Source organism: Lepidochelys kempii, chromosome 8 (genome assembly GCF_965140285.1).
Source record: "Lepidochelys kempii isolate rLepKem1 chromosome 8, rLepKem1.hap1, whole genome shotgun sequence".
In the NCBI taxonomy this organism is placed as follows: Eukaryota; Metazoa; Chordata; order Testudines; family Cheloniidae; genus Lepidochelys; species Lepidochelys kempii.
In genome coordinates, this window is record NC_136387.1 from 15,792,419 (window position 1) to 15,812,614 (window position 20,196).

Sequence of the window (20,196 nt, forward strand, 5' to 3'; positions counted from 1 at the left end):
GAGCTATTGCCCTATTTCTTCTTAGTGAAGCAGGTGGTCTCAGCATAGCCACTCCCTCAATATTTACCAGTACAATGGTGATGCAGAAACAGAGCAATATGTGCAAGCTTCCAAGATTATTGCTACATGATGGTTTGTTACGGGTTCCTCACCCCTCCCACATGCTTTGCCTTGGCTAGTTTCTTCCAGTCCCTGCAAGCCCTGGTGTGTGTATCATTAGCTGCCATATACCAGATTCTGCTTAGATAACATAATGATGGGGGGGGGTGGACGTGCGTTATAAATACATAGAATAGCAAGGACTCATTTGCCTCCCAAGGACATTGACGCAAAGCATTTGATCACCACTTAACCCCACCACCAGCCCCATCCTTTATATCTCCAGCAAATGAGACTCACCTCCAGAGTGGGAAGGAGCAGCCATCTTGGCCACGGAAGTGGAAGCTGGTGCCATTTTCCACTTCACAGCAGGAGTTGCCATGAGACAGGGAAAGGGTAAGTGATGAACTAGAAGTTGTTCTTGAAGTGGCATCTTCCATGAGGTAGCTTGGGATAGGGAAAAGTCATGACGAGAAAGCTTGTTAGAAAACCCCCTCACGTTAATATTTGTGAAAGAGGAGCCTTGTTATTCTCTAAACCAAGCCTGTACATTCACACAATATTTTAGTACATGGCTTCAGCCACAAGGGGGCTCAGCTTCTGGGGGCTTGTGACGTTTTAGCTGTCTCTGTTATGACAAGTCAGATGCCTTCAGGGGCAAACGGTAATGTTCATTTGTTGCTTCTTGAGTGGTTTTTGGGTTGCCTCTGGTGCTAATCTGAGAGGTTGCATGACTCCAACTGCCTGCTCAGTCTTTCATGTCTAATTCCTGGGCTCCCTTCTGGGCATTGAGGACTAGTTGTGCGATAAGTGGCTCTGCTCTTGGCTTAGAATTAATTTACATTCAGAATGTTGCTATGAGTTCCCAAAGCCAGGGGTATCATTGCACTTAATAATTACTGTAGAACCTCATTAATTCACACTAGTGCCTAGGATTGGGAGACCCATTTCAGATCCTGCAAGGAATTTAAGACTGTTTCAGTCATCTGTCTGTCTAAAGTGGGGCTCCATGCAATGAGGCTTGGCCAAAAGGAGTTCATTGCAGCCTTTGTGCATCCAGGCTTGATTTAGCACCCACTGAAATCAATTGAAAGATTCCTATTTACTTCAGTAGGTGTAAATTCAGCTCCCTAGTGAACACATTGGTTTTTTTTTTTTTAGAATTGCCATATTTATTTCCATGGCACCAGCATAAGCCTGACTCCCATTGCTAGGCTCGTGCCAATACAGTGATCATTCTATCCTGCAGTGGTCACTAACGCTTCTTGCCCTCCCCCACCAACCTGCTCTCCTAAGGAGAGAAGGCTTTTCCCACCTAACATTATGCCTGCCCTGCCTCCTCCCCTCACATCACTCTCTGCAACCAGTACTTTGTATCCCACTTGCGTTAGCTGTAATTAGTTGCTGCCCACTATGCTAGTACCTATTATGTTTGTTTTATGCAAGTAATGAAACCTTACTAAGGCAAGCTCTCACTACAGGGCACTACTATTAACTCTTTCTTGGGCAGTGGGCTGAAACGACCTCTTTGGGTTTTGTGGGGAAAACCAGGCCTGCAGATTAACCAAGTGAGAGGTAGCAGGCTTCAGCTGGACTTTGATTATTCTGTCACTTTGTGAGTTCTATAGGACTGCATTGGGGATTTGCTGCAGTGCCTCGTTCAGCCCCTCTGGCAGTGAGTGGATTCCTTCTTGACATTTTTCCCTATCTAACTTCCTCTTTGGGTAAGAAGCAGTCCAGCAGGTCTAGTAGTGGTCAGGTGCCAGTGCCCTGCAACTCTGCAAACCAGTAATTTTCCAGTGCTTTGAACAGGGGTTGGAATGAAGATCAGAGGCACTGGGACTTCCTTAATCTACTTGGCAGAGGGAAAGTCACTATCTTTGCTGAAGAGAAAAAAAATGCATGTGAAGCAATCCATAGCCACCACCCAAATTAGAGGTTACAAGTGGAAGGTTAATATATGTGGTGACGCCACTAGGAATGTATGGGGGAGGTATTTATTTGCACTGCACAGAGCTTTAGTTGTGTGCTGGTTTGGGGCAGAACGTCTATTGACTTCAGGGGAAAGGCTTGCACAATCGGGACCATATTCAGCATCTACAGCTTCAGAGAACTGTTGGACTCTGAAGGCAGTAATGCTGGGTCCTTTTATGACCTTGTTTCTTCCTGCTCCCAGCTTTTACCTAAGCAAGCCAGAGTGGAAAAAAAACTGGATGTAGATGGAAACGCTGGAGGGTCACGGTTTTCACAATAAAAGGCTTCCTTACTTAGAGCTAACTGCTACCTTGCAGAGATAATGCTTGTGAACAAATGAGAGGCTGTGGACTGCCATTGGGTCAATGGGTGTGGAGAGGGAGAGAGAAACTTTCCTACCTCTTCTGAAAATGTCTATTTTCAACATTCCCAACCTCCTTCCCCTTTGCTGGTTGTGGGGACTTTTTCTTGACACATACCGGAACTCTCCATACCTTAGAAGAGCAAAGCCCGCGAGACTCAGGGGCATAGCACTATTGGGATGAGGTGGTGTTTGTATTTTTCTTGTCTACTTGAAAGGCAAAGCACGATGAGTGCTAGCAGCTGATTGCTCTTTGTGGGAAGGTTAATAGGCCTTTACACCAATGTTGAAATTATTCAGGGCTGGGCCAAGTAGGTTTTTAAAAAAGACTCTCTAACTCTCAATAAGGTCAGACGAAATGTATATCCCCAGCTGTACCCCTAACTTTAAAGCAGAACACTCCAGCCCACAGTGGGAATTTTAGATGTACAAGGAATGTAGGACTAGTCTCATATGGGCAGCCTGAACTACACCACAGCTATCATGGGGCTTAGGGCACTAATCTAAGAACTGACCTCCACACCTCCTAATGCTCCTCAGAGGCAGTTTCCCCTTTGTCTACTTAAAAGTTGTTTTCATATTTCATCAACACTTGCACTTTTACACTTTCCTGAAACCTAGACAGAGACATGACAGAGGAATTAGGAAAAATAAAAATAGCACATACATGGCACTGTAACTACTTTTTAGACAACAGATTAGTTGTGGTATTTGTTCATTAAGGCCTTGTCATATCAAAAAGTTTGGTAGTTGTAAAGATAGGTCTATCAAGCATTATGTTCAAATACCAAAATATTAAGAGTGAGAATTTGCATAGTACCCAAGCCAACTGCACCTCTGCTGTGAGAGACCAGAAGGATACCCTTTTAATTTCTGCTAGTTTTAAAGCTACATCATTGCCTCAGGATGCCTTGAGAGGGATTGATTGAGCTACTGTTATTTATACCAAGCAAGTTCCCATTTTTAATATCAAGCAGACAGTTTACATCTCATAAACAACTCTCTACAGTTATATTCTTGGACTGGGAAAGGGACTATACGTTTGATTTCCATTCAACAGAGAGATCACCCATGTGGTAGCATTGCCAACTGGCACATGGGGCAGATGCCAGGCATTGTTCTTCACCACTTCCAGTGGTTTAAAACTTTTATTCATTCTAATAAAGTTAAGCTTGAACTACAGTGGTTATCCTGGCAAACATCTCTGTATAAGGAGCAGCAGTTGAAAGAAAAAAAGCATTGCACCTTCAAATCAAACTTTGTGATATGTATTCATACAAACAATTCAATAGATTTAACAAAAATATCCATAATGATCTTTTAGAATTGTCCATTCCTTGAACATTTAATTTGTAGGGTTTTGTTTTTTTTTAAAGTCCACTTCTGAAGGGGCACTGTCATGTTAAATCTGTATATAGTAAAAGGTTTCTTTGGGTTATTAATAATACCTTAGATTATTGAGACCAAGGCCCGGATCCTGCAAATATTCATGCATGTGCTTAACTTTGAGCAGTCCCACTGAGTTAATGTACATGATTGTATGCAGAATTGGGGCCTAATTTGCTTATTGCTATTTCTACAGTTTCTTTTGTGTACTTCCTTCATCCTAGACAGTTAAACTGTACTAATGAGTTAATTTCAGTCTCATGTTCTGATTCCAGGGCTATAATACCTGAGTTGCAAACAGTGCAGGAGAAATGTTTCAATCCAAACCCAAAACTGATTTAGTTGGAATTTTAAAATATTTACAATATTTGTATTACTACTTAGGTTTGTTTTTACTGAACGTAAATATGTGGCTTGATTCACCTGACAGTGGGGAGATGGAGATTTTTAAGGTACCTTGAACTTCGTGTTGTTGGTAAATCATGTACTCATTTCGAAATGCTGTTCAGGCGAGGTCATTTAAGCATGAAGGGTCTAGTTTTCCTCACACACTGGCTTCATCCTGGTGGAACTCAACTGACTTATGTGGAGTTACGCCTGATTGTGTGAGAGGAGAATCAGGACCAAAATGCTTTTGAAAATAATCTACAGCTGTTGTATTTTCTGCTATGTCTGTTACATTATCTATTGCACTGAAATACTCTTGTATGAAGACCTTCTGTCTGTCTAGACATGAAGAGCAGCATCAGATAGGAAGGCATTTTCTCATTGATACCTATTCTTCCATTGTATAAAGATGTACATACAATAATATACAAGGATCTCTGTGAATGATGATGAGTGTTTGCTACTGACAGGTAATGAAACAATAATGAAGCAGATGGTTGGAAAGAAATGTGTTATTTCTCTGTCCATAATTCTATATTTCAGCATAACCAACACTCCAAAGCACTAACATGGCTTAATAAATTTTTAAATGCATAGAAATATCATCTGCATTTAATTTACACTAATCCAGTTTTCGGGAAGGGGGAGGAAAGAAACATTTTAAAATACCACAGTTTTGATAAATTGTGCTAAAATATTCAGTTGAAATGCATAACATACTGTACCTTTAAAAAAATCATATAGAGTCTAAAATAACTACTGACTTTCCAAATTCTGCTAATACCAGTACTGAGTTCACTAAAATTAGTCACATGACTAAGGCAGACACAATTTGGACTGGACATAAGACTGGAATAGTATTTTGGGGCCAGATTGTACTACTTGCCGTGTCGCCAGCTTTCACAATTTTATCACAAGTCTCATGCTACTTGGTGGTTTTCTTCAAGTCCCAGCTCTTGGAATCCTGTGCATATGAGAGAATCTGGTTTTATTTTTTTAAAAAAAGGTCTGAGGTTACAGAGAAAAAATTATTGCAGATGAAAGTCTGAAAACGTGGCTTGAGTGTATCCTAATACTAAAGTATGGCAAATTAAAAAAAACAACAACAACCACCAGAATTATTACCTGCTAGAACATAATTTTAAGCCAGTTTCATGACTGGGGAGAGCGTGATGCATTATTTTTGAATGCTTGGGGTTGGCAATATTGCACTTGGCTCCTCGTGCGAAGGAGGCCCTCATGTGGACAGGGCTTTGTGGATTGCAAGGGTCAGGCTAGGATGGGACCCATTCCCAATTCTGCAAGAGATCCATTGCAAAAGTCCATAAAGTCTAAAGCTTTCAGAGTTTTCTGTTAAGCCCCTTCTGTGCTGTGGAACACTCCTTTAGAAGATTGCAGGGGAAGAGCTCCAGGAAGATGGGCAGTAGTAAGCTTTTGTACAGATGGCTCTGGGCTGCAGTGGATTCCCATCAATCCATGTAGGTCATCTGAAGCTGAGCCACCTGACTGTTCTGTGGGGGAGGCTCAAAACCCGCCCCAGCTCCCATGTTGGAAGTATGAGTAAAACTCCTCAGGGGTCCTCGCTGAGCTTTCCTTGCCCCTGGCTCTCTCCTGGTTGTGGGTATTTCTGGAAGATGGTGACATCGAGCTCTCTTGACTGTGAAATAAATATTCTGTTGTAAACTTTAAGTTATTTGGTTTCAGCTCACTGCTGTCTGCTTCCTAGGCCAAGCAGTACTGTGCCTTATACGAAATAAATTTAAAAGACAGGCAGCATACTGTACGTGCGTCACAGACTTTCAAGAATTGAACGCAAGGCTTATTATCTCAGCAAAGGCTGTTTGTAGCATCGCAGGGTATTTTTCACTCTGTGTTGTGAAACCTGCATGCAAGCTAAGCTTTAAAAGCAATTCCCTCTGAGAAGACCTGTGCCTTTTCGAGCACAATTTCGTTGGTGTCTGGGCTGTATCGAACCATTTATTGTACAGCTGCATACTAAGTAACCAGACAACCCTCACATTCAGCAAGTTATGTGACAAGGCAAGAACTGAAAAATAATGAGAACATGTCTTTTTTAATTACTCATCTCACTTCAGGATCTGGAGGACTTTTGTTCAAAATGAGCCAAGAGGAACAGATTTTATTACTGATATCAATTCTACAAAATAAAAGATTAACCTTTTCATTACTGCTAACAAAGGCAGGTAGGTGAGGGGCAAGGGGAATCACCTTGCGTGCAGGGCTATCTCACATAATTTGTTCTTAGTATGCCCTTACTGAAGTGCCAACATAGAAGAATGCCACCACACTGCAGCTGATCCCAGAAAAGCAGATAAAGCTGGAGCAAATCAGGAAAGGGGGATGGGTGGAGGGTTTTTGGGGCAGTGTAATATGGAGGATCAGAAATCATGACCTCTAGGAGTGGGAACTTGCTCAGTCTGGTGGCAGAGGGGGTATCTTGTGCTCATGCTTTAGTAACCTCTGCTGGCAGGTATGAGGGTTGGCCAGTCCCAGAGAGCCACCTCCACCTGTGATTGAGTGACGTATTTAATGGTGAGGAGCAGTATGTATAAGTGGAGAGGGAAACCTCAAGGCTCTGAAGGAAAAAAACCCACAATATTTGGTAGGGGGAAATAAAGGATGATAATTAATAGTGAGATTTATTTGCAACACGGTTCTATGAACACTGGCTGTGCATGTATGAAAGTTCCATGGGCATCAACCATGAAAGTTTTCTATGCTGCATCAGACCCAAGGAGCCTTTCTTTCTGATGCAGGGGATAAAACTGTCTCCCTTTCTCAGTATAACAAATGTTGGTGACTTCTGTCACTTGTGAAAACATCAAGACCTGCCTTCCCCTCTTGCCCAGATCAGGAAGAAGTTCCAGTTAGATTCGTGAACTTTGATGTTCAGGGAACCTACAGCTGATACACCTAGTGATGAAGGAGTATCTATCTAGTGGTAAAGGAGTATTAAATGAAACAATTTCAATACAGTAATATCACTTGAAAGACCTTCAATACACATTATTTTAAAAGGACATTGTCAAGTAACTTTCCCCGCCTTTTAAAGTCTTTTTTTTTGTACTCATGGTTTACAAAAACTCTTTGAAATTCAACCAGTTTGTATCACAGCACAGTGGTTTTTCATGGCAGGGTCCATAATAAGTGCTGGGTGATTGGCACTAAGTGAAGAAAAACAAACAAACAGTGAAGCAATAATTTGAAAAACAGTCACCTAGGAAGCACTGTGTGGAGTCTGCAGATAGCGAGGGTAGGTGCCATTTTTGGATTTACCATTTTTGAGAGCATCACTTTATGTCAACTTCACCACTAAATACTTCTCTGTGGCCTGCGGGAACCCATGCCCACAGCTCTTCTTGCAGTCCTCGTGAGTTTTCTGTTGAACATCCCACCCAGATTCAGATGAAATAGCCATTACATTCTACAGCTGCAGAGTCACAAAAGGCCGGGGGACTTACTGCTGATTAAAAGAGTTCAGTATTATTCCCGTGACAATATGTTCCATTATTACATGTCACTTGAAGGTATTAACTGGGGACGCTATCATTAAATTGTCAGAGGAGTTTCACTAAGTGGCCCATGGCATTGTGCTTTGGAGTTGTTTATCCTCTCTCTTTAATTCACAATTCAAAAACCCACATAATTTCTTATTTTGAATATTCAACCCACCCACAAAGAGGAAATATTTTTATGAGTCTTTTATTGAGATGATGTCAGTGTGGAAACGGGCAGATGACAGGGAGAAGGAAAAATGTCAAATTAATAAGGGTGACAAGTCTCATCAGTCATTTTCAAGATGCAATCTGCTACATACTGTAAGATTTTGTCATTCAGCTCATCCAAAGAGGAAAAACCCTTCCAACATGTCCCTAGACCATCTAAGGACTTATCAACACTATGACACTAATAGGAATTCATCAAACTGATCCATGTTCATGTCTTAGCAGCAATGCAGTGAATATGTACGAAGTTCCAACACAATGCCCGAATCCTCCATTCCTGGAAGTGGATGGCCTGTTGATGTGGCTCAGAGAAGGATGCTCTTCTCTAGGCTCTCCAGCTGCTCCTCGAGAAATTTAATCTGCTCCTCAAGGTCTTTCTGCTCTATCAGTAAAGAGGTCTTCACTTGAACAAAGTGTTTGTATTCCTGGAGTTGCTGGTCAGTCAGGTATTTGGAAAGGATACCAGAAACCACTCTTTCCCTGCGATCCAGGTTTTCTTTCAAATCTTTTGCATCTTCCCGCTGTCTAGACAGGAGGTTGTGCCGTTCATGTAATGATTGCTAGTAGGGAAAAAGCAAAAGCAGCATACACCATGAAAATCAATAATTTCTGACAGACTCTAGATCTTCATTCTGGAGCCACAGTGTATTAAATTTAATTACTTCCCCTTGTGGCTTTAGATTCTGGATGGCTTCTCCTAGACTGCATTACTGTCCCTTATGGCTTGCATGGTAAAGGTGCCTGGCAAATCCCATCAAGATTCACTTTTTATGTTGCCCACAGGAAGCAAGTCAAAGGTAGTAATAATATATTTAAAATCCTAATTATCTCTGTGTGTCAGGTCTACCCTGCATCTGTCTTGTGTAGACTGTAAAACCTTTAGGGCACAAAGTGTTTGTATTTGTGGCCTGAACAGAGCCAAATATAGTGTCAGTGCATAACAAATTATTATTGGTAATAATAAACTATATAAAAGAATAAACTATAACTATTAATGTACCTGGAAGAGAGTAACCTGCTAAACAAGAGTAGCTACTAAGCGAGGATGGCTTTTAAAACAGTATATATTAATTTGTTTAAGCCTGGCCTACATTAGGGAATTTTAACATTTCCGCCATTGCGAACACTAGTTCAGCTGGACTGGTTTTAGTAAGATTAGCAATGTGGGACGTTTTCAGTACCATATCAATTAAACCTGCTCAGAACAAGTCTAATCAACTCCATGCTAAACAGGACTGTTTGCGCCTGAGAGGCGCGGGCTCCCAATGTTGTTAAAGCTTGTGCAGCTGAACGATTGGAGATTTTTGTAAAAATTGTAGACAAGGCTTTAGAGCACTTTATCCAAAGTCCTGAGTAAAGTACCCTAACTAATGTGAAGAGCTCTCAGTGCAGCTGGTTTAGGGGAACTACCCCACTAGAAATTAACTGTTCGCTGGGAACATCTATAACCAGTTCAGCTTAAATGTGCTTTGACTGAAGAGTAGAGGCCAGGCGTCACCTTGTTTTAAGCTGTATTAGCCAAAACCAATTTAAAATATTGTCTAAAACCACTTTTGCTTCCGTGAGCTCAACTCCAGGGCAGACATATTCTGAATCTCCAGGGGGCATCACATGATAAGATTCTGGTGGTGAGTTTCTGAATTTGGATTGATTGTATGCATTTGATAATGTAAAGAAAAATGACCCACAAGAATTCAAAGCTCTGCAGAAAAGGAGCAGCGCTGCTCATGGGGGTAAGATCACAGAAGGAACTCTGTGCTCGACTTGTTCCTCATTTGGGAATCCGCCACGTAGGTAGTATTGTGGAAAGGGGCACGCCTTATTTAACAAGGACAGCAGAAAAAAGTATCTCTTAGGACATAATGGCTTTGTCTACGCTATGGAAAATAAAAAGCAGTGTTTCTAACTCAAGTTAGCTAACTTAAGTTAAATTCCTATTGAAGACAAGGCAATTTGTGGTGTTCACATGAGTTAGCAGGTTGAGTTGAAGACTTTGGGGGATTTCACCTCCAGTTCGGAACATACTTTTTTCCCCCTAGTGAAGACAAGGCCATTGTGTTAAATAGGATTTCCAAACTCAGAAGAAATGATCCTCAGTGGAAAACATCTGGAATACAGGATTTTGTTCTACACCAACAGGAGACGTTTAAGTGGCTTCCCAGATCCCCAATCCCATATACTGACAGTTTCAAAAGCCACAACTATAGTTCAGCATCTACACAGTGCTTACCTGTTCCCATCACCACCTTGCACTCCTGCTTTAGGTAGGAGCCTAACTTTTCCTCCACTGAGCAATTATCGTTTGTGAGGCTCACTCTTTCTCTGCCATGGAAATACGCCAAGCCAATTATTAACTACTACTGGCAAAGCCAGCCATGGTTCAGATCTGCATCTAATTTTATCCAGAACTCTATAGAGTTCTGAGACAGAGAAATAGATCCAGTGAAGATCTATCTTGAAAGATAAGTGTGAAAGAAATAAAGAGGCTAAATCTCCAATCCTTTTGTGACTCACCTTCTCCTCAGCATCTGTATTCTCATTGATTTTCCTCATGGCATTTTGGACTCGAGCGAGGCGGCTGGACAAACAGAGCAGCAGGCTCACTACCTTTTCCAGATCACCAATGAACATCAGGTAGCGCTCATACTCATTGGGCTTGCAGACATCTTGTACCATTGCCTCTAGCTCTTTGCCACGCAGAGCATACTCCTTGGTTTCGGATAGGACAAGTTCCCTTTCTTCCCAGAGGGTCTGCAGTTTGGATTGGATGCTAGAAATAAGTTCCTTCTGCAGGGGAAATAAAAAAAAAAAATTGGAAACTTTGTTACTAACTCCCAGAATCCAAACTGCTTACAGACACTGGCTTTTTCCACAGATTGTCTCCTCCAGATTTTAAACTTTTTTTTTTTAAATACTTTCAAGCCTGTACAAAAGACAGTTACAAACAAGTTCCAATGACTTTATAAACTATATTATTATTTTCACCCCCAAGAGTGAAAGTCTGGTAGTTGCCTCAATAAAGCCAAAGAGTTTGCATAACATACCTGGCAAGGGTAATTAAGGCCTGGTCTACACGGGGCGGGGGGGGGCTAGTTAAGTCGGTCTAAGTTACACAATTTCAGCTACGAAAATAGTGTAGCTGAAGTTGTACTTAGAGCTACTTCACTGCAGTAGATCGACAACTGATGCTCCCCCATCGACTCCACCTGCGCCTTTCACCCTCGTGGAGTACCGGAGTTGACGGGAGAGCTCTCGGCGGTCGAATTATCGCGTCTTCACTAGATGCGATAAATCGACCCTCACTGGATCGATTGCTCCGGAGGTAAGTGTAGACATGCCCTTACAGGCAAAAAAGGGAAGGAGGATAAGGGTTATAGTATTAAGAGCATATAATTACTCAGTAAGACATGGACACAGTGTGATGGTTCCATTAAAAGCTAATTCAACTCACTTCCTGTAGTCCATATAACAGAACTGAATTCTATGGGGGGATTTGAATGAGGCAAGGGAGGTAGGTTGGTGAACAGATTTGGGGAGGGTGTACCATCCACAGTGGGCAGCATGAAAGAAGGCTCAGAGATGAGTGGGAGAAGGATCACACCAACTTTCACTGAAATGCAGCCAACTCTGACAGAGAAGGGAGCATCCGCTAAACAGTGCGTAGGGAAGAATACCACATCCACTGTAGGAAGAATTTTAAGTAGGCAGATTATAATTAATTTGGCCATATTTCTACAACTAACAAGCTTAATTCTTTTGAAGAGTGATATGGGTTATTTTTAAAGAAGCACAGTATTTCTGCTTTAGGAATCATAGTCTCTTATCTTTTTTTTCTCTGCACATGTGAAAGCCAATAGACAGATGCTATCAACAGAAACTGCTGCTATCAACAGAAACTGCTGCCAGTCCCCTAAATGTAAAGATCATCTTTCACTTAGATTGCCAGATGTAATCAATTTAGGGTTCAGATCTGGTCTCAAATACTGTACAATTTTGAATCAGCTAGTGTACAGAAGCTAGTTTTGCAAGGAAGCGTTCAGCTCAGAGTCTATCCCTGATCACTCTCACAGTGGATGTCTTTGGCAGATGAATAAAACAGGACAGAATTTATCAGTTACAGTCAATATACCAAATTCATCATGACTTTAAATGGAGTTATAATAAAGATGAATTTGGCCCAGAAAGTCTCAATGCACTTTGAAGTACTGATATGGTGTTAAAGTATGTTGATAAAAGTGCTTTCTCTAACAGTACACGTACCAAATGTATGACAATATCTTAGTTACTGTAAGGAGACCCACACAGTCCTTTTCACATTCATATACCTACTTTCTTGGAAGTGATGTCATCAAGGTCATTTGAGCCATCTCTGTTCTTAATTAGGATTTGGTTCATGTTAGAATTGGGATCTTCTGTACTCGGACCTGCACTGTGTTCAGTTTCAGAACATGGTTCTGTTGGACCATCAATACTTTTCCTGCTCCTGAAGCGGAAAATAAATACGTTAACAAATGTTTAGAGCCTAGTTCATGAACAATGTGGTTCCTATTCACATGTGTTTCTAGATTATCCAGAATCATTTTCCCCCCCCACTCAGGGATATTCTAACCTTTGAAAATATCTGGAGCATAAGATTTCTGACAGCCAAGAATTATCATGTTCCCTTCTAATAACTCCAGAACTACTTTGGGAATCTCTCATGAAAACATTTCCAGTCTGGCACATTGCATGTGATACAAAAAAGAAATCCATCCAGGGCACTAGCATAGCTATTCAGGGCCCTATTTCCCAGTCAGAATTCTACCTCTCTTTCTTATGTACAGCTATGACTATTTCCTTAGACCTTCCTTGGTGTGACAACCAGAAGATGGGCCACAGAATTTGTTGCTCATTTAAAAAAACAGAATCCCCAGGTATTCTGATGCTCCAGTGAACGAAGGAGACAAATATACATTGAGACAGAAAGGAATATGTAATCTCAAACTACTTACTCATTTTCCAGGACAGGCTGCACCTCTTCTCTCATCCTAGCTCCCTTATTTCTGTGTGATCTGTCAGACATTGAAATATTAACAGGAAAAAGGCCCTCCAGGAGGTCTAGAGCAGTTTTTCTAGTAGGATGAGGGATAAGGATATCAGCCAGAGAATTGTCTGTGGCAATTATCTCCATAGCAAGTTCTTCATATCTCTGGTCTTCAGGGGATTTCAGTCTCCTTTTAGGAAAGTCTGTCTCCTTTTCTGGCAGGACACAATTCTGGCTGTTGTACGCTGCTTTTTCATTTAAGGCTGAACTACTGATTTGATCTCCTTGCTCGGACTGAGCTGATGATGCTGTGTGGCAATTTATTTTTTCCTGGGAAAGTGCAATATCATTTGACTCTAATTGCTGCCGTGGGGTTCCCTTTGAAGCCTTGCCAGCCAGAGATTTTACACTGCATTCTTTTTCCACCTGAGTCTCTTCATTGTCTCCTCTTCTAGGGAACAGGATAGGGATTTCAGGAGTTAGTTCCTTGACATCTGGACAACATGAATTCACAACTGTACTACTGTCTTTATTCTCCTCATGCCGACCTCCAAGACTGGATTCCTCTTTCTCAGGAATCTGGTATCTACAGGAAAGAAGAAAGAAGTTGCATTCACTGTGGACGTTCACTGCTCCACCAGAAGTTCTGGCAGATCAGGGCATAGATATTTTCATGTCTACCTTTTTCAAAGTCTCAGAGCTTCTGAATCTGTGATAAGTGTTCACTGTGCTTGCGGGCCACAGGGCAGGGCCAATGCTAGATATGTGCTAATTGTACAGGCCCTCACATTTCTGGGGTCCTCAGTTAATATGCAGTCTCCCATTTCCAGCTCCATCCCTTCGCATTACGCCTCCTTTGAAAACATTTAAAAACCCCGTTGTACACTGACTCCTTGAGATGAAAGCATAATACACAAGGAAGCAGAGCCATTGCGGCACTGCTTGCTATCATATTGTGCCAGACGCCACAGGAGAACAGACAAAATACCAGGAATGTGGTTTAAGGGCACAACTTTATTGAGTAACACATCTGGGAACCAGCTGCAATAACTTGTCCAGTGCAGGTCATCTTTTCTTTGTACCACCTGGTGGAAGGCTGCTGTCAGCCCCCACAACTCCTTTAACCTTGTCCCAGCACTATTACTGGCAGCCCATTGCCCTCCCCTAATATGAGGGTAAAGGAGGTGGAGAAGAAGGGGTTGTCTCCTCCCTGAACAGACGTTAGGAGCCCAACGCCATTCCCCACCTTCCTCCTAGTTAGGAGCTCAACTAGGGTGTACATTCCCATCGGGTACATTGATGATGCATTTAATGGAGTATGGTTTTTCCTGCAGAGCACCTTCTTGCTGTGTTCCCACTGAAAGCCGTTAGCTAGAAATTTGGTCCATTCACAATAGTTTCACGGGCATGTGTAAAACACCCCCAATTTTACTAATGTCTTTGTGAAATCTGAAAGCTTTGGAAAACTGTATATTTAAATATCTGAGAGCTGCAGTTCAGCTGAGTGCCCAGCTCCACAGGCTTGGAGCTAAATTCCTGCTGATCTCTTAGGTGCTGCAGTGCTTTTGCTTTGCTCAGCTCCTAAATGCCACAGGAACTGACTGACAAGGGAGATCTGCTTCTGTAATTGAGGACTGGCGCTTCAAACAGTGCAGCCTCAAGAGGCATAACTGAACTATCCAGAGATTTGATTCACCAGAGTTCAGAAAATCAGGATTAGACTTTGCCCCCTGTAGTGAAGGGAAGTATTGCTGCCCCCCAAGTATTTTCTTCAGAACAGTTTTTGTGACCCAGCTACAATATTGTGAATGGAAGAAACTTTACTGTGTACCTTCTATTTATTTCTGCAGCAAGTGCCCTCTAACCCAGAAAGTATCACCTGAGTTTAGGTAGCCACTCCCTCAATCTGTTCTTCATAAACAACACTCATTTTCTAATTCTAACCCTTTATTAAAAGAGAGGTATAACAGCTGACCGGTTAATATTTTTCTCTTTTTAAATGGGCTGAATGCAGATATGGAAGCAGAAGGCAATAGGCAAAGGGGAAATTGTTCAGTGTAGCTGAGCATGCTGGCCCTTTAAACCTGAAAGGGGCAAGAAAACCCTGTTCCAGAAACAATTAAACTAAGGCTCAGGAAATGGTCAAAGCAGTAATGGGGAATTAGTAGTTGGATGAGAGGAAAAACCCAGGACGCTGTCCCTTTAAGGGCCTGGGACCAGGAGCCCTGAAGTGTAGTGTGGGACAGGTCTCCCCTCTCTCGCAGCCAACTAGGAGGAGCTCTCTGAAAGCAGGCAGTATATATGCTGCCTTCTCTCTGAGAACAGGGGAGATGCTGACAGAAGAAGGAAGCCAGGGCCAGAAGGCTGTGCTCCTGCTGGGAAGGTCCAAGAGTGAGGGCTTCATGAGGAGCAGAGTGGGATATAATAGGAAAAGAGCTCTGTGTGGTAGAGGGGCCAGAGCTGAGTATAAACATTTGGGTTGGGGAGATGGTCTTAATTTTGAGGATTATTTTGAACTCTTTTTATTATATACCAAAACTTCAGACTTGGAGGGAGGAGGGTGTTAGCCACAAAAAAGACTGTGTGGGAGTCTTAAGGGGACTGAAGAGGGAAACCAGAGGTAAGCCGCAGTGGAGCCTGGGCTGGCCGCGAGGAGGCGATCAGGAGGCAACAATCCTGGTACATGCAGCTGTTGAGGTTTTGTGGGTTGTTGCTGCGTATGGGGGTGGGGAGGTAACACTTGTTTTGTAGATAAAAGCGAAACATTTATTTAATCCATTCAGTCAGTAGTCTTAGGAGTCGAGGCTTCTCCTTTTGTGCTGGTTTCCTCCTAAAGTTTTGGGCTTTGATGTAGCACTTAAAACAGAAGCTTTGATGGCAGAGGCTACTGACTATAGGGAATAAATAATTGTAGTCATACTGCATTTGCTATATAGAATAACCACAGCCATCTTTTTAAAGTACCTTTAAATCTAGATTTTGTAACAATTTAGGTGCACGGATGAACATACAAAACATTTGTAGTTTCTGCAGCCAGTTTGCATGTGCAATTACTGTTTGTTTTGTGTATGCATGTTATTGCATGTCCAAGTGATCATGATGTTTGCACATGCAATTACCAAATTCATGGTTGCATTAATGCACAAATTAGTTAGCACATAAATGGCCAAACTATGTGGATCTCTGGCCATTCAAATTTCTTAATGAGTTTATTATATACAATGGCTTTTTCACAGACACTATTTTTAACTCTATCTAAAAATCTGTGATAGCTGAATGGGGTCTTATGAAGAGGGAGCACGGAGGAAGGCTGTAGAGATAGGCATAGAGATATGGCCGCCTGTCCTTTCTGCTTGGTATGGTTTTGTACTGTGATTATTTTGAAGATCACATGTCAACAGAGCAATAATTTAGAAATAGAAAGGTTACCTGGCTTTTTGTTCTGCTTTACTTTGCTTTCCCTCCAAGGCAACTTGCAAAGACAATACAGTCAGGAGAGATTCTGGAATGTCTGTCCTTGAAACTAAAGTATCACTTTGTCCATAGAGACAGGAAGGCTTTGATGTTATTTCTAAGCCATTGGTGACGGAGTCATTAAAGAAAACATTGTCCTCTTCCACAGAAGACAGGGCCAGTGGAGAATGAAGAGGAGACTCTGAATGTAATAGTGGAGATTGCAATGTGCCCAGGGAGGATACACACCATGGGGATAGATTTTCAATACTTAAGGAAATGCCATAGGGCTTTGTTGTGCTAGGAAGCCTTCCAAGTGTTTGGACCATTGTATCTGATCTCTTGAGCCCCGCAACGTCTTTAGTATTTGTTTGTCTGGGCAGATTTCCTGATACAGACTTGGTGCTGTGCAGATCACTTTGATGGTTTGCAGCTGAGCTGTTTTTACCACGTTCAAGTCCAGGCACTGGCAAGATGTGCAGGCTTTTCATGTGATGAAGCTGATCTGTGCTTTGGCTCAACAATGAAAGTCTTACAGTTTCTGAAATTCCAATTTCTTCCATAGACTTTCCCCTTCCTCTGGCTGTACAGACTCGCTGTTTTTCATCTCTAATACAGTCTTTTTCCTCCAGCAAGTCAACTTCATTCTTTGATGGAAAGCTAAAGTTTCAAATCATATTTCACATTAGTTAATTACTAAGGCCACCCTTTGGAGGCATTTTATTTATTATATGGAACTATTTAATGCAGGTAAAATACAAACCTCACAAGACCTTGAGCCAGCATTTGTAGTCTAGGCCCACCAATGATACTCAATTGCTGGAAAAATCATTTTGTCAATCAGGGTTGAAGAGTGTGCCAGCCCGACGTTGTATTGTAAAGTTTGAGTCATGGCATTGTATCAGTGTGATGCTGTTGTGTTATGACTCGGCATGATCTCATAGTGAGACAGCATCATGACAGGATGGCACAATTACTTCATCCCTTTCTTCCACCACCTAAGGGTGTGTTTACATGGAGATGCAGCACACAGCAAGATGGGGTGTAAATTTACAGCTGTGTGGACCCTGCTGACGCACACGGAAAATTCCACTGTGCACTTTGATGCACTCTATGTAGCGTGCAGCAGGTGCGTGCATTCTATTTTCACAGCCTGGGTTGCTGTGCCCTAAGGCTCTGTGGAGACAAGGCCTAAGAACAGCACTGTAGACATGTCAGAGACTCCTTGGGCCTGAGTGAGAGACCTGGACTGCAGGGTAAATGCAGCAACTGTAGTTATTACGAGAAGAAAGTGGTAGGTAATGGGTAATAATGGGGGAAAAAAACAACTTCAAATGGGATTATAAAATAGAAATGTTGCCAGAAGCTGGGTAACTTCTGGATAAATGCCTTGAAGTTAGCCAGTTCCTGTCTGGAGGGAATGAGATCCTTCTTGTCAGCAGGGTCAGTATTACATTAACACAGTACGCACATTGGGACAACCGGAACTCTCCAACAAGCAGGAAAGGCACACGTGTGAGGCCTGCAAGATAATCTGCTCTCATCTTTCGGAGCAAGTAATATCCAAACATAGTAAATCTGCACCAGTTTCACTGACAGGTTTGGATTTGCCACCAAGGTTCAGCGGAACACAGCTACAGTATTATATGGCACAGTGGCAGAACTTGGTGGGTTGGGAGGTAGAGGGAGATATTATTGTACAGTAGGAGGCTATGGTTTCCTCTATAAATGTAGTACAATGAAACCTGAACTTAGTCACCTGAATTAATAGCCAGCAAAATCAGTCCCTACAGGATTTCCCTCCTCTCCCATATTCACTTGCCCTGTATTAAGAGTTTCTGACCACACATAGACTCACCCACACTTCCAGTTGCATCAAAAATAATCTGCTGAAGTGAAGCTGCTCCACCGGAATCAGGAATCTCAGACAGACCACTGAAGTCCTGCTGAGACAGGCTACCCTGTATCAAGCAGCCCCACTACACAGAATGGCCAAAACAATGGGAGTCCTAATGGTGGGTATTAACAAGCAGTTTTTGGTGTCATTTTTTTGGTTGAAGCAAGACTTGATTGTTCCTCTACCAATTCTTCTAGGCAAGCGATATTGGATTAAAGTACTAGGAGCTTTTCTATGTAAATATTTATTAAAAATGTATATAAACTCCATGCTTTAAGCATTCTGACAGGATCTCTGTGTTGTTCTTCTGTGGACAGGTCTGGCCTACCCTTTAGGTGCTGTTTTTGGCAGAGATCAGATGGTGGAGCTATGCACTCAAGTGAGGAAAAGAGGGGAAGCTATGGTGGTTTGCAATATGGAGTCTTTTACTGTAAAGAGCTTCCAGCCCTTTTCATGCATATTTTGTGTACATTTTACACCTTTTTTGTTCCACAAAAAGGCAAAAATTATTTTGAAGGCTACCTAAAAGGAAAGAAAATGATTTGGGGAATAAATAACCCTATTCTAAGGATGTGGGATTGTAGGATCACTGAGAAGAACCAGAGAAGTGCTGAGCACCTGTGACTCCCACTAAAGCTCCACACCTCTCAGGAGCAGGCCCTGAAGTGATCTCTCGTCAGGTAAAAGCCTTTAGACGGGAGATGCATCTCTGTGGTGCAGTGGCTGTATTATGCCTGGCTAACATCACGTGGAGGTTGGAAGCGACTCAGCATTTCAGAGCAGGCTGCCAGGCAATATTGCCTTTTCTGCGCTGCTACAGCAGTCCCTGGTGGCAAAAGCACAGAGTTGCTGCCTTTAACCAACATTTCTCAAAAAGAAACTCCCGTCCCTCCCTTTTGGATCTTCGTAGCTGGGAAATAAGATATCATTATTTCAGCCATCGCCACGTAGGCAGCACAAAGGCTAAATAGAAGAAGGGTAAATAAAAGAAGCAGAGTAAAGACAGCTGTATTGCAGTCTATTTCCCTATAGCCAGATGCATAATAAAGGACTAAATCCAGTGGCACTTACTTTGTTTTCACTCAGTTTTTACTCAGATAAAACTCCCCATAACAAGGTAAGGACAGACTGAAAACTGGATGAGGACATCGGGCTTAACCTAATAATAACAACAACAACTTGGCATGTGTATAGCACTTTTCATCTCTAAAGTGTTGTACAAATATTAATTAACTGATCCCCACAGCACCCCTGTGATACAGGGAGGGATTGTGATCCCTCACAACCTTCACTAAAAAAACCTCAGACTGAGGGGTAGCTTGGAATGGAGGGAAAAGCACAGAGCTGGGGGATCAAACTCCAGATTTCTCTGCCACTGACTCCTTTTGAGGCATTGGTTAAGTCGAATCACCTCTGTGCTTTGGTCTCCCCACTTATAAAATAGAGAGAACACCTCTCCTGTACCTCAGAGGTGTTGTGAGGAATAGCTAATATAAGGTAAGTGCTTAGAAAATAAGCAGTGCTTTTAATGTCTGAAATCCTTTTGTCTCTGAACTAAGCATGATTTCCTCCATGATCTTTTTTAAAAGATTAAAATCTCTAAATAGTATTTTGTACATTTGGGGCCCAAGAAGTGCTGAGGGCCTACAACCCCACCGGCTTCAAATGGGAGTTGCAGATACTCCACACCTCTCAGGACCAGACTCTACATTTACAAGTTTCTGAGGTAGATTTTCCCTGACTTTGGCAATTATTAAGGCCATGATGATACTATCCATTTCTTTTGGGAACATCCACCCTAAAATGACAGCGCTTCCTTGCTGAAAATGCAACACTGCATTTTATTAGCATGGAAGAGCCTCCTTCATTG

At 42.1% G+C, this 20,196-nt stretch overlaps 1 protein-coding gene and 1 long non-coding RNA gene across 7 annotated transcripts in view; one reads left to right on the forward strand and one right to left on the reverse strand.

Annotated features, from left to right (window-relative positions):
- The first annotated feature begins 409 nt into the window (after positions 1–409).
- LOC140915648 (uncharacterized) overlaps positions 410–20,196 on the forward strand; it is an 80,631-nt gene continuing 60,844 nt past the window's right edge. For both annotated transcript variants that reach the window (XR_012160230.1, XR_012160229.1), the window contains exon 1: positions 410–495. This is a non-coding gene — a long non-coding RNA (uncharacterized LOC140915648). The remainder of the gene's footprint in view (positions 496–20,196) is intronic.
- The window catches only part of SHROOM1 (shroom family member 1), a 75,001-nt gene continuing 62,719 nt past the window's right edge, over positions 7,915–20,196 (reverse strand). For all 5 annotated transcript variants that reach the window (XM_073355666.2, XM_073355662.2, XM_073355664.2 and 2 more), the window contains 5 exons: positions 16,406–17,089; positions 12,945–13,562; positions 12,283–12,436; positions 10,468–10,740; positions 7,915–8,513 (listed from right to left, as the gene is read on the reverse strand). In XM_073355666.2, coding sequence (XP_073211767.1) covers positions 8,259–8,513; positions 10,468–10,740; positions 12,283–12,436; positions 12,945–13,562; positions 16,406–17,089 — 1,984 coding nt within the window. In that variant the 3' untranslated portion in view covers positions 7,915–8,258. The remainder of the gene's footprint in view (positions 8,514–10,467; positions 10,741–12,282; positions 12,437–12,944; positions 13,563–16,405; positions 17,090–20,196) is intronic.